This window comes from Danio rerio, chromosome 23 (assembly GCF_049306965.1).
Source record: "Danio rerio strain Tuebingen ecotype United States chromosome 23, GRCz12tu, whole genome shotgun sequence".
Lineage (NCBI taxonomy): Eukaryota > Metazoa > Chordata > Actinopteri > Cypriniformes > Danionidae > Danio > Danio rerio.
In genome coordinates this window covers 21273613-21288145 of record NC_133198.1, presented here as the reverse complement: position 1 = coordinate 21288145, position 14533 = coordinate 21273613, and the positions used below count along the sequence as shown (strand labels likewise).

General features: G+C 34.3%; 1 protein-coding gene, 1 long non-coding RNA gene and 1 other non-coding gene across 3 annotated transcripts; all 3 read left to right on the top strand.

Moving 5' to 3' along the window:
* The first annotated feature begins 1116 nt into the window (after positions 1–1116).
* On the top strand, positions 1117–4020 carry LOC141380479 (uncharacterized). Its single transcript, XR_012398449.1, has 2 exons — positions 1117–1175; positions 3751–4020. It is a non-coding gene; the product is annotated as an uncharacterized lncRNA (long non-coding RNA).
* mirlet7g-1 (microRNA let7g-1) lies at positions 3764–3859 on the top strand. Its single transcript, NR_029988.1, has one exon. It is a non-coding gene; the product is annotated as a microRNA let7g-1 (primary transcript).
* A 934-nt stretch (positions 4021–4954) lies between the features above and the next one.
* hsd17b10 (hydroxysteroid (17-beta) dehydrogenase 10) lies at positions 4955–14329 on the top strand. The gene is given in 6 exon segments (NM_001006098.1): positions 4955–5053; positions 6391–6555; positions 10372–10536; positions 11595–11723; positions 13555–13663; positions 13744–14329. Coding segments are annotated over 6 exon segments (783 nt in total). The 5' UTR covers positions 4955–5029; the 3' UTR covers positions 13935–14329.
* The last annotated feature ends 204 nt before the right edge of the window (positions 14330–14533 follow it).

Below are 14533 nucleotides of genomic sequence, written 5' to 3'. Positions count from 1 at the left end.
GAAGATAAAGTTTAGAGTGTATATTTGATGCATACGAAGTTAAAATGCATCTTCCTATGCTTGTAAACCAGTAAATGAGCGCTTGCCATCGGTTTGTGTGATCAGCCCGATTAGCAAGTACCGATCGAGTCCTACAATGTGATTATTGGCTGAAACCGATCTCCGGCCGATCTATCGGAGCAGACCTAGAATACATAGTTAATCATTACAAAATAATCCAAATGTCTAAATTGGTAGTAAAAACATTTACTAGATGCTACTATACAGTACAATAAAGAACACTTGGACAACCATTTATATTTATTTGTAATTTATTGTAATTTATGTAAACATAAAATGTTTTTTATTTTTATTATTATTATTATTTTAGGATTGGTTCTTCTTGAAGATAATCATATTTGGGATTTGTGGCATCTAAAAAAAAAAGGGAACCAAATTTGTTAATGATTAAATTTGTAGGTAGTTTCAGTGTATAGCAAAATACCATTTATAACACTCTAACATGGTGGCTCAGTGGTTAACAGTCACCTCATAGCAAGAAGGTCACTGGTTTGAGTCCTGACTGGGCCGGTTGGCATTTCTGTGTGGAGTTTGCATGTTCTGTTTTTTTTATTTTTTTTATGTGGGTTTCCTCCAGGTGCTTCCACAATCCAAAGACATGCACTATATAGGTGAATTGGTTAAACAAAATTGGCCTTATTGTTTGTGTGTGTGTAAATGTGTGTATGGGTGTTTTTAGTAGGAAGGGCATTTACCGTGTAAAGCATAGGTTGGAATAATTGGTGGGTTATTCCACTGTGGCGAGCCCTGATAAATAAGGGACTAAGCTGAAGGAAAATGAATGACACTCCAACATTAATCAATAGAAATTAGTCTAAGCTGAACTTGACGTAAAATTACCTATTTCAAATTCTGAAGTGAAACTTTGTTCTCAAAATGTCCTAAGAAAAACACTTTTAAAGTTTTCTCGTTTCGGATTTGACAACCACAAGGCTATTATTTTTAGACTTTGTGGTTGGTGATATCATCCAGCGGTGAAGTGAAATGAAGGCGGGTCGGATCACTCACGCAGTGGGCAGATCACCTCTGAGGCAGATCTGCGCGCCTGCAGACACTGTATCTCCATTCGGACTGCTCATGTAAGATGGCGGTATCGTGTACAGTCGCGGTCTCAGGTGAGCGAAAACCACGACCCTTCTCTTATACGACATTGCCGCGAACGCTAACTGCATTTGCCTTGGATCTTTTACCAATATAGAGTAATTTACTTTTAATATAATAACGTGGCTTATTTTTAAACGCGTTAATTGATTATCAATCCGGGTAAACCAACCGCCATTTTTGTATTTGATAAAATAAATATATTATGAAGCGTATATGATTATTATAATGCCATGAGAAAAGCAAAGGATTATAAATGATGTGTGCAGTTTTACATTTTCTCATGCTAAATCTTCCCTTTCAAGCAGCAGGTCAGTCTCGATACGATGGTGTCAGTGTGATTTATTAAGGTGCCATTTCTCCATTTACACTTGATAATCTTTCGCGTTTTTGCATGTCATGATAAAGTTAATCTAATAGCAAGACAGGCTACAGTTCGACAGAAAGACGTCAGATTAACAAGTAATATCAAGCCTCTTACAGCTGTTGATTCCGGAGACAGAAGTACTGAGTTGATAACCTATGGAGGGTTTACCATAATAACTAACCATGTGGACAGTCATCATCACCTCCCTCAGATTGTTTCGAGACAGAAATAAGTCTTGCTCTACAGAAATCTGCTCATGTAGTGATGATAGTATGCGAGGAGCATGGAAGCTTGATATTTTAGCTTGTCAAAAGCTGAAAACCAGTAGACCAGGACAAGTCTGGAAACCAGCATGTTTTATACCTACTATACCAGCCATCTTCCAGTCAGGATGGGTTTTAAACATTTAAATTTTGGCTACAGTACATTTCTCAATGTATTTTTGTACGTATACAGTTTTGCAAAGGAGCTATTGTATTATGGTATTGTAAGCCTCACTGTTGTTGTAGCATGCACAAAAAGAAGTCATTAACTAAAACTGTGGTGATTTATAAAATTCAACATTGTGTGGTGGTCTTTTATGAAGCTCCAGACTGCTGACAATACACACGTTTAGTAAAAATGTTCAGTTTCTGAAATGGATGAATCATTTCCCTTTACAGGACCTCAGTGTAAAATAAGGAGCGTGTTCATTTTCTTTTTTTTTTATTTGTCAAAGTGCGAGTAGCCGTTGATTTACATTTTTTAAATCACCAAGAACCACAGCTTTGGATAAAATTAATCTTCAAGGTTCAACTTATAAGACAAAGTCAAGCACATCTTGAATGACCCAAAAAGAGTAATTTAATAGTAAATATTATTTTTGTGAATGAACTTTTCATTTAATATCACTCAAGGACCCTAATAGATCTAGATACAGCTACACCTTTCTCGCTAGGGCACTGGCGGGTATAAGATTTTAACGCCATGATAACCCTGGATCAAAACATCACGGTTTCACAGTATTTTGATGACTGCTCTAAAATATGCTCTGTTTAAATGTATGGGTAAAAAAAACAACAACTTTTCCCTCCCTTAACATCAAATATTTTATTTTGAGAAACATTTGTAATATTTTGTAGCAGTAAACATGTCAGGCTAAATAATTCAAATGAATCTTTGACTTCTGCTGTCTTTAATAGTTTTAAAAACACAGATTTCTTTACAATTTTAAATGGTGTTTTTGGATATCTGTTCTGCTGGAGATACCCTTGTCCTAAAAAACTAAACAAAAAAGCGTAAATAAAAAATATCTCACACATACTGTATATATACAGTACATACGCTATAGCAGAAGATTCTGGCGGTTTTAAAACCTTAGTAAGAAGTTAGCACTGGGCACTCGTGGCTTTTAAATTTTTTTGTGTGTTAATCTAGCTAATAATATTATTCAGAAGGTCAATATTCAAACGTATTAAATAATTACTTTATTGCTTTATTTGACATTTGTATTATATACAAAACATTTCGGCTCAATGCGTAACAATCCTATCACTCCACCCTTTTATCCCACAGTCAATCACATTACGTCAATAGTTAGACGACCACTCAATTGTTAAAAACCCAATAGTTCAAAATCTCATTTTTGTTTTAATACACTATAATTAACCACACAAGAAATATTCCTTTACCTTTAATTTTCCAAACTGTGATATACCTTGAAAATGGTTATGATCCCATGCCTATTCTCGTATCATCTTTACTTCACTGTATAATGCAGGGTTGTAGTGATTCAGAGAACTCTGTGACATATACTTCTGCTGTAAGACATGTACTTTATCATAAATCACTATTTAATAAAAAGTGGTCATGTTTATTTCACCATCGCTTTCTAAGCTTTTCACTGATCCTAAAACGGCAATACATTTATTACATCAAACACTGCAAAGCAGCAGATCCTCATCCATCTCTTTGTTGTTGGTGGTATATCATGACTCATATTTCAAAAGATGAGATGCATTGCCAGAAACCTGCCCACACTCTGTGGCGTGGATGTTTGATCAAGGTTAATACTGGGTTAAAGGATGATGACGACAGCCTTTCACTGTGGGATTTATGAAAATCAAATTAGCAATTGCAAGGGTGGTTCATTATATTTTGAATAAAAATAGCACAAACAAGCAAACATGTTTATGGTGCTGCTGCTGCTGACACGTCTGTTTGCCTCTTGTCTCCTCTTGCAGGGTAGCAGGCATTGGGGGCTGTGGAATGAGGTAGTAGTTTGTATAGTTTGGGATCACACCAGATCTGGGAGATAACTATACAGCCTACTGTCTTTCTCACAGCTGCTCCTTCACATCAGACCCTCCAATGACGGACCTTGGCACAGACAGGGCTTTTGTGGAGAGCTGAATTTGTGCATCTTTGTACTGTGTGTTCTTTCTAAGAGTACAAATTGTAGAGACATTGTGAACTAAAGTTTAATAAATAAAACATTGATGTCAGAACTCGTATTCATGACTCGTCTTTAGTTGATGGATAAAAGGATTGTTCAACAAAACATGAAAATGTACTCACCCTCAAGTGGGCACAAATGATAATGTTTTAACTGATATTAGAAACAATTGACATCCTCAGTGGAAAAATATATATATTTCTGCTTTTATCTTCTTTTGGTTCAAAAGAAGAATGAAACCCAAACACTGTGACAAGTAAAGCGTGAGTAAATGATGGCAGAATTTTCGGGTTTGGGTAAACTCATTTATTAATTTTCTTTCGGCTTAGTCCCTTATTTACCAGGGGTCGCCACAGATGAATGAACCGCCAACTATTCCAGCTTATGTTTTACACAGCGGATGCCCTTCCAGCTGCAGGTTTGGTTGAACCATCTCTTTAAAAGGAGTTCAGATTTTGGTTTACACTAATACCTAATATGCTGTAATAAGTTACTAGATTTGATGGCCTAAATAAAATTAACCATATTTATTAAAATATTTTTTACTACCAACTAGTTTTTAAAAACATAATTGAAGTTAAATCATGGTAACTGCAAATTAACCGTAAATTAAGCCATATAAAACTGGTTATACATGTTTACTACACTTTTACCATAATGGTTAATTTTTGTGGTGGTTTGTCAGTCTGGACATTTGTGACACTGTTATCTCTTCATTTCAGTTTCACTGTTCATTTTTACTAGATTGATTTCGTTTTTAACATGCCTAAATTATATGGCTCATATGAATATGTATTGAATATGTAAAATAATATTAGTCTACAGGCTGCCGTTAACAAATTGGGATTAAATGTAGTTTATTACAGAGCCTTAGAGCCTTAAAAACAGATTTAGAATTCTGAATGGACTACAGCGCGAGACTTCCTGTGAAGCTGTCAATCAAATGAACGTCAGCCAATCGCTTTAAAAGGCGTTGTCACTCGGTATTTCTGATTGGCTGGAGACGCTCCTACGGCGCATAGTGACGCCACTGCTGGTACCCAAGCAGCTGCAGCGTGCGTGTGAAAATGGCGAACATCAGAAGTGTCAAGGTGAGAAAGCAAATGAATGAATTTATAGAAATGTACTGTACGCAAAGTACTATGAACTATACTTAACATTTTTTAAGTTGCCTTGCTGCCCTTATTATTATAACACCGTCATGTGTTTATATTTCGTATTTGTTTATGTTAATCTGAAGTTATAGCTGAAAAGCTAACAAGTTGAGTGGAGTGCACTTAAGAGTTAGAGTGATAGACAGGTAAACACCAGAACATTGAAGCTTATCTAGCCTTATTTTTATTAAATCCTAGCAGAGTCCTCATTCGTTGCTCAGATCTCGTTGTTTTGTGTCACACTTCAGTTGAAGTATGACTGCACTGTGTTTGGAGTATACAATGAAGCATCAATCTCTATGCAGGTTATGTAACTCTTGTCCTTGAGTTATACAGCACCATTAAGTTTCTGCTTTGCAAACTTATTTATATACGTAAAAAAGTCTTAAGCCACCGTTAGATTTGTTGTTTGAGGATTTGTATCCTTTACACAGAAGTCTTAAGCTGCCACAGCCAACTTTGTTTGGTTTTGCAAAGTTTTAATGACCAGCCATTTTAATATTCATAAATATGTCAAGTGCAGGAAATCAGTTTGCAACTGCAATTTCCAGAACACAATTTTTGTTTAGTAAAAGGCATTATTTAGTGTGATTTTCCTTGGCGCTAAATACAACGTGTAGCACTCGCTCAAGTTCATGTTTGGATTTAGGCGTCATATATTCATCTTCCAGGTTATACAATACTGTCTCTATAATATTCAGGTTTGGACTCCGTTTAGGCCAGTTCATGACTGTTAGTGGGTTGTTTCTCCAAATATGTTTTCATTATTTCTGTGGACAAAGAAAAAGAGATTGTTATATATGTTCAGTTTTTTTTCCCGGCTCAAAACGAGGCGAAGGTGTTATACAGATCATGATTTTTTTTACTATTTGGAACAAACATTTTTGCATAATTATTGTAATCTTATCAATTAAAACATCATCTTATTCAAAAAGACTTTAAATACATGACCAGTGCTTAAGCATCACACAAAGTCTTGTCGGTAGCTGTGAATGCCTGCCTGATTGGAGGTCAATTCATGTGTAAAAATGTTTAGTCTGGGAGTCTTTAACAAATTTGAGCACTAATTGGCATTTTAATATTGGAATACAACCAGAAGATTCATTTTCCAAATTGGTTGTATAGGAAATAAACCAACACGCTGCATAATTTAGGCTTAAAAGAATGTTTCCAAACATATAACATGACTTTAACATCTTTGGTTGGATGTTTACTGCAAAGAATAATATGTTTAAGTATTTGTTTGTATTTGAACTTGGTGTGTGATTTGATAGGGTATGGTGGGCTTGGTGACTGGAGGGGCCTCTGGTTTGGGTAGAGCTACAGTGGAGCGTCTCATCAAGCATGGGGCCAGTGCTGTGATCCTGGACCTGCCCAGTTCAGATGGACACAAGGTGGCCGCTGCTCTCGGGGACAGATGTGCATTTGCACCAACTGATGTGAGTGACACCTAATTATTGAAAACATGTTGATAGCGTAATAAGTCAGATTTTAAAACTCTTCATCTCGTCTCTGTGCTAAATGTTGGATTATATTTCACTGCTTTGATACAGAATTAATTTCATGAGTACATCTTTCAACTGCATCAATTGTTTTCCTGCTAAACAAAGCTACCAAAACTGTTTAAATAGATGCTTCTATCATACATTTAAAAAATTAAGGTAAAACAGTCAAGAAAATAGGTTTAGCTGAAAATCTTCATAGGATTTAGTTATTTAGTTCCACTATTGTCTATACCAGTGGTTCCCAACCTGGGGTCCGCGCCCCCCTAAGGGGGGCGCCAGAGTTCACAGGGGGGGCGCGGGAGAGGATAAGTATTGAGGTAGAAAAGGGCATAAAAATGCTCCACTATTATAAAGGGCTTTGCAATTAATCGAATATCCGATTTAAATTTCGGTTTCAAACGATTATAAAAAAGCATTAATCGAGATAAATGATTATTGCATCATATTTTGCCACGTTCCAGTTGTACACGCTCTTAAATGGCTCTTAAAAGCGCGAAAAAGCTTATGTGTGTGTGCAGCACGATCACGCAGTCAGAAGCATGCGGCCGGTCAGCATTCACTCTCATTCACACACTGAGACGAGCAGAGGAGCGCAGACATCTAAAGTCATCTTAACGTGAGCGCTTTAATGGTCAAATAGGTGTCAAAACGCGGTGTTTAATGATTATGTACATTAACCCTCATTTGTGTTATAATCAAACGAGTTGAGGATCAAAAGACGTGAAAGAGAAACCATTAAAGAGACAGTGCGCTATAATCCTTCTGCCGCCTGTTTTTATCATTATTAAACAAACACAACGAGAAAACCCTCGCTGCTCTTGACTGAAGGACTGCTGTAGCTAAAGTGTTTTTCTTACAGTGAACATGCTTAAAAAACAGTTTGTTTTATATTTTTATTCTATTGTATTTATTTCTCTTTCCTTTGCAGGGTGGAAAATAACTGTATGTATACAGTTGAAGTCAGAATTATTAGCCCTCTTGAATATTAGCAAACCTTTTCCTGCCCAATTTCTGTTTCATGGAAAGAATATTTTATTAACTTATTTCTGAACATAATAGTTTTGATATCTCATTTCTAATTACTGATTTCTTTTTGTCTTTGCTATAATGACAGCACATAATATTTTACTAGATATTTTTCAAATTACAAGCATTCAGATTAAAGTGCAGTTCAAAGGCTTAATTAGAGTAATAAGGCAAGTCATTATAACGGTAGTTTATTCTGCAGACAATCAAAAATATATATTGCTTAAGGGGGCTAATAATATTGACCTTAAATTGGTTTCAAAATATTAAACCTTTCTTTATTCTAGCTAAAATAAAACAAATAGAAGAAAAAATATTATAGGAAATACTGTTAAAATTCCTTGCTCTGTTAAACATAATTTGGGAAATATTTATTAAAAAAAAAAAATCTCAGGAGCGCTAATAATTTTGACTTTAACTGGCAATGGTTTTGAATAATCGTGATTACAATTATGACCAAAATAATCGTGATTATGATTTTTCCCAAAATCGAGCAGCCCTACTATTATATATGTATTTTTAAGTACCAAAAAAATAAATAAAAATCTAAACGCATGCTTAAAATTCCAACATAATTGTGAAAATAATTAAAATAAATAACTTTAAATAATTATTTAAATTTTGCTCACTCGTGCAATCTGCTTGTCAACGTGTCGTAAAGGCAAAATCAAAACAAAAATGGCAGACAAACGTAAATGCAGTGATTCTTCAGAGGCGAAGAAAAAGATTAGACAGTATGACAAAGCCTACCTAAATTTTGGTTTTGTTGAAGGCCAAGACAAGTTAAAACTGATTAATTAATATTTTCTATACATATTACTATATATTAATATTACACAAACACAAACACACACACACACACACACACACACACATATATATATATACATATATATATATATATATATATATATATATATATATATATATATATATATATATATATATATATATATATATATATATATATATATATATACACACACACACACACACACAGTACATATGTATGTGCGTGCGTGTGTATTTATATGGTGGGGGGGCTCCAATGTTTGTATATGTTCATGGGGGGGGCCCCAAAGAAAAAGGTTGGGAACCACTGGTCTATACCCAGTGATGGGAATAACAGCACTATAAATAAACAACATTACTAATGGTGATACTTTTTTTGTCATTAACGAATAATCAAATGAATTACCGTTTCTCCCATTTCAACGCCATTGCAGTTAATGACTATAAAATGTAATTGAGAACACAGAAGCGGTTTTCATGCAAGCAGCATCTCTTAGCCATGGGACATCTCTTTCTCTGGGGTGTGTGTGTGTTCAAGGCTGGGGTGAGACACATAACCAACCAGTGATGATGATCGGTGTGTCTGTGAATGTGGTGTAACTGAGGACATAAGGATTGGCTTAGAGTACACCTCCATCGTTTGCTAATCAGACGTAGAGTAGTGAGGGTGTTCACACACAAGCACAGGCGCACACACCAACGACCAGGAGTCAGAACAATGGAAAATTCAACAAATTCAAAGATAGCGTTTGCAAACTGGAAATATAAGCACAACTTTTCCCTTTTTTTAATATTTATAATAATATGTTAAATTTGATGGTTATCTCTCACATTTTCCCACAACAACTTTAAAATCCACTTGTTAAGTGGGACGTCACGCGAAGCGGCTTCTAGGTCCAAGTGCTCTATCAAACTGTATGAGGAGACAAAGCAATGTAATTCTTTTGAAAATCACGATCGCAATATATATGTCCATGCCTAATATATGATGGCCAGAAAGGGATTAATTTGTTTATAAATTGTTAAAATGTTGGTATTTGTGATGCAGCAAGCCCAGAGATTGTTGTGTACACTATGACTTTATATAAAATTTATTTTAATGTGTGATTTGAATAAAAAGTGATCATAAAGAATATTTTCTTAATTCAAATGAGTGGCGGCTGGGACACGGAATCAGTATTTCATACGTCACCACCACGTCACTACTTAACAAGCAGATAGTGTAGGCTAGAGTATTATCAATGTTTTATATTGATATTTATTACTAAATAATCTTTTACTAAAATGTTTATTACTAAAAGTAACACAATAGTTACTTTCCCTGGTAATTAGTTACTTTTATAATTATGTAACTCACTTACTTACTCAGTTTCTATTTGTGAGATGTAATTAGTAAATATAATTACTCTTCTAAAGGAATGTGTCCAACACTGTCTATACCAGGCTGTTCGGTCCTGGAAGGCCACTTACCTGCAGATTAGTTTCTTTCTTCTGTTAAGAAGAAAAGAAAGAGATATTAAAAAAAGAGATATTAAAGAATGATGAAAAAAAAGCCATCCTTGACTTCCATAATATTTTATGTTCCTGCGATGGAAATTAACTTAAGGGCTGCTCCCTCCATCAACCCCCCCCCCTCAATATTCTTCAGAATATCATGTTTTGTGCTCAAAAGAAGAAAGAAGTTCATAAAAGTTTAGAATAACTCAAAGGTGAGGAAGTTTTCGGTTTTGGAAGTTTTTGATTGTTTATTTTTTTAAAGTTGGTTAGGAAAGCTGTGTGAAAAATTCTGAAAAAGTGACCTGAAAAATGGATTTCAGTGAGTCAAAAGTAAAATAATAAAACAACACTTTTTTATGTTTTCCATTTTCTCTTTTGTTTTTATTTTAGATGACTATGAGTTGTTTGCTCTTCTGATTTGTGCTACTTTTTCAGGTCACATCAGAGTCAGATGTGAGATCGGCTCTTGATTTGGCGAAGGAGAAATATGGTAAAGTGGACTTGGCAGTGAACTGTGCTGGAATAGCTGTGGCTGTTAAAACATACAACTTTAAAAAGGACCTTCCTCACAGTCTAGAGGACTTCACACGTGTCATTACTGTAAGTCTCAATGCAATAACCTCACTGTTTTTACAGTACTGTAAGCTGAAGCTCTTATGCCACTTTCATATATTCATAAAGGGGTGCACAATATTTAACAACATCAACAGCAACAACATTTAATGCAACAACACTTTTATTCCTCTTGCATTTTGTGATGTACAGGGTGTAATTGTCACTTATTAAGCAAAAATCAAAGTCCTGATCGTGCATAGGTAACATTTTCAATATATATATATTTTTTTGCAATTAAACATTTGCAGAATTAAAACAAAAAAAGAAGCAAAACATTTGTTAATCCTAGTGTTCCTGAATTAATCTGTTGATTATAAGATCAATTCATAAAGACAGTGAATTGTTTCATTTATATATATATATATATTATTATTATTTTTTTTTTTTACGAAAAATTGCAGTTTCATGTAAATTTTTTAAATAAATGATTAAATAAAATAATTGATTATGACAGAACTGCTAGCACCTACTGCTGATTTTGGCATTATTTATTTATCAAAAACAAAACAAAGCCAGTCAATGTCTGTCCGATTAAATGTAATAAAGCAATTTTGAAAGACTTTTCAAATTTAACTCAATAAATTAAATTATACTTATTAAAAAACACACCAATAGAACAAAATCACATTTAATTGACAGTAACATTTTATCTACATTGCAAGAGATCGTTTTATCAGTGTTGCCATGACAGCACAATAGCACTATTGCAAGCAGCATGAACATGTATACGAAATAAAACTGTACTCACAACATATTTTAAGCGACTTTGTTTTTCTGGTGAGCATGTGTGGTTCATGCATTGATAAGTGTACCTGAGCGAAAAATCCACAGAGCTGAATATTGAGCTGTTTTGAACATTGAACTCTAAATGGTGTAGATAATTTTCAGTGGGTGAAAATTCGATGTTCCCCTAGCTATCCTAAGGTAATTGTTTTGTTTTTGATACAGTGAGGTTGAATTTCCCTAAAGTGTTAGTACTTGAAGTAAAGGAGGAAATCTGAACATAAACAATGATATTTTGTTTTGATTCTTAACTATGAAAGGTGAACATCGCTGGGACATTTAATGTAATCAGACTGGCTGTAGGCGAGATGGGAAAGAATGAGCCTGATGCTGATGGACACCGAGGCTGCATCGTCAACACAGCCAGTGTGGCTGCTTATGATGGCCAGGTAACTCACACATAAGCTAACATTCACAGGTCATTTTCTTGACTGCCAAATCAGCATATTTGCACTCCTTGAGCTTTTAAACATAAGCACTTCAAATATTCAACTATGGGAGACTTTAAGCTTTGCAAAGCTTTATAACAATTAAAAATATTTTGAAGCATTCTGTGCAAATACAGCAAAAACTCAAGCCAAACATGCATTAAAGAAGTTAACCTAAAAATTACAATAATGCCATTTACTCAAAACTTATAAAGATAATATATTGAAAAATGCTGGTACCCACTGACTAGCATAGTAATTTGTGTACTTCCTTTTGCTACTATGGGTACCAGCAAACATTATTCAAATTATCTCCTCTTTTGTTCAACAAAGAAAAGAGTCCCATAAAGGCTACATGAGGGAGAGTAAATTAGATTTTTGGGTAAATCATCCTTTTAAAATGGGCCTATTTAAACATTGTAAATGGTTCATTTAAAGTTTAAACTATCAAATACAAACAGCTTATCATTAAATATCATAAAAAGTATATGTATTTTTAAACATTTTTAGGGCTTATATTGCTTGTTCTATTGTGGTCTTATTCACTATTAGTCTTTTAAATTCCAAATGTATCTTAGAACTGATCCGAGTTCAGGTAAAAATTACTGAACCCGTCTCTGTAGTAATAACTCAATTTGCTACTATATTCCCAATATTATATTTGACAAATTAAGGTGGCTTACACTTTCTTTTAAAATGTAATTTCATCCCTTCTAAATTGCCAGTTTCCCTCTCTAACTTTCACAAACAAGCTTTACTTTCTTGGAAATTATTAATTACGTGCACAATTTTCACCACACAAAGACATTTTTTGGAATAACACTAATGTCTTAATTCGTGGGAAATATCTTTTTATTGATATGTGGTTTGAAAGAGGAATTGTTTTTGTTTTGCACAAAAAAATAGTGGCAATATTCTGGAATATGAAGAATTTATGACATTGTATAATTTGTATAATTTCCGTATAATTTGCCAGCCAAATCCTTTATCTGTGTTATAAAGAGTTTGTCACAAAGTTATGTGGATTTATTTTAAATTTTTCTTTACTTTAATGAGAGGAAAACACTTATGCCTAACACCATATGCCTATTACCAAATTGCGAATTAGTTTGATATATTTTATTTTTTGTACTTTCTGCAATATTCACTTATTCTATAGTTGCACTTACGTTAAACATCTTTGGAATAGCATTATTTTTTATTCATCGTCCTTATTTAAACATGATTTAAATTTGTCTGTAAAATATATATTTCTGTGTTTCTCAGGTAATGATGATGCTCTTGATCTTATTGTAAATTTTTTTTTTGTGTTTTTTTGTTTTATACATAAAAATAAGTTCCTAAAAACAATACCTATATTTAATACTGTCCTTGCTGAAATTTCGTACAATATTGATTCGCTTAAGCTTATTAGTAATAATAAAAATAATACGATTTTTTAAAGCTTATGATAATATTGAGGCTTTATAAAGTTTTTTTTTCTTCCTTTCCTATTTCTTTGTTGTTGTATCTTTTCTTTAATGCAGTGATGTTTTTATTCTTGTATTAAAAAAAAAAAAAAAAACACTGAAAGTTGTTTAGTTCACCACTTGGGGGCGACCCGAGTCAATCATCATGTGAATGTTTTGGTATTTACCTGGACGCCCCAGTTGAGAATCATAACATTTTCAAAACAAATTGAAACGCTACTGAAACTACAATTGAATGTGCTCTAAACCGCTGAAACATTTGTAAATGCTTAGAAGCTTCATTAAGCAGTTTTCACTACAGCTTCTGTAATGTGTGTTTTAAGGTGGGTCAAGCTGCATACTCCGCCTCTAAGGGAGGCATTGTAGGAATGACTCTTCCTATCGCTCGAGACCTCGCTCCGATGGGCATTCGCGTGGTCACTATTGCCCCAGGTCAGTGACACTGAGATGAAGATTGCTCAAACTTTGTCTTCATTAACTTAGTGTTTTGTGACCTTGTTTTATCCCCACAGGCCTGTTCGCTACACCACTGCTAGCAGGTTTACCAGAGAAAGTGCAGAGTTTCCTAGCCAGACAGGTGCCCTTCCCGTCACGTCTGGGAGATCCAGCTGAGTTTGCACACCTTGTGACTTCAATAGCAGAAAACCCTATGATTAACGGTGAGGTGATCCGCCTGGATGGAGCCATTCGCATGCAGCCTTGAAGGGAAAAACTTAGAAACTCCAGGTGAAATACTCAGAACAGAACAGAACATTGGCTGAAGAATGTGTATTAATTATTTTCAGGATACTTTCAATCTGATTGAAAATGCTACTTTGAATATGTGAGTGTTTTTTTTTTTTTTTTTAACCACTGGAAATCTTGTAGATGGATGTATTCTTTGGTTGATGTGGTGTATAGTGACTGCACTGCTCTGCCATTGACTCTATGATCTGAACTATAGTAAATGCATTTCTACAAGCATCACTTTGCCATAAAAGCTAAATGTATCTGTCCACATATCGTTTCCTGTAAAATAAACTGTAAATCATTATATGGGTTGTAATGAATGAATCTAAGAAAAGCACAACTTAAAATAAACAAACAAGCTGAATGGTTTTGGGTTTTGCACCATATAGACTTTGTTAATATTATTATTCAGATAATCATGTCTACATTTATTCACCAATACTTCATAAATGCACTACTGACACTTCAAATTAAAAAGTTAGAGTAGACTGAATAACGACCAATAGAGGGCAGAATTGAGCTTGTTTTGATTGAATCAGCACAGAAGTCTCATGTGACCTTTTCATATTGTCC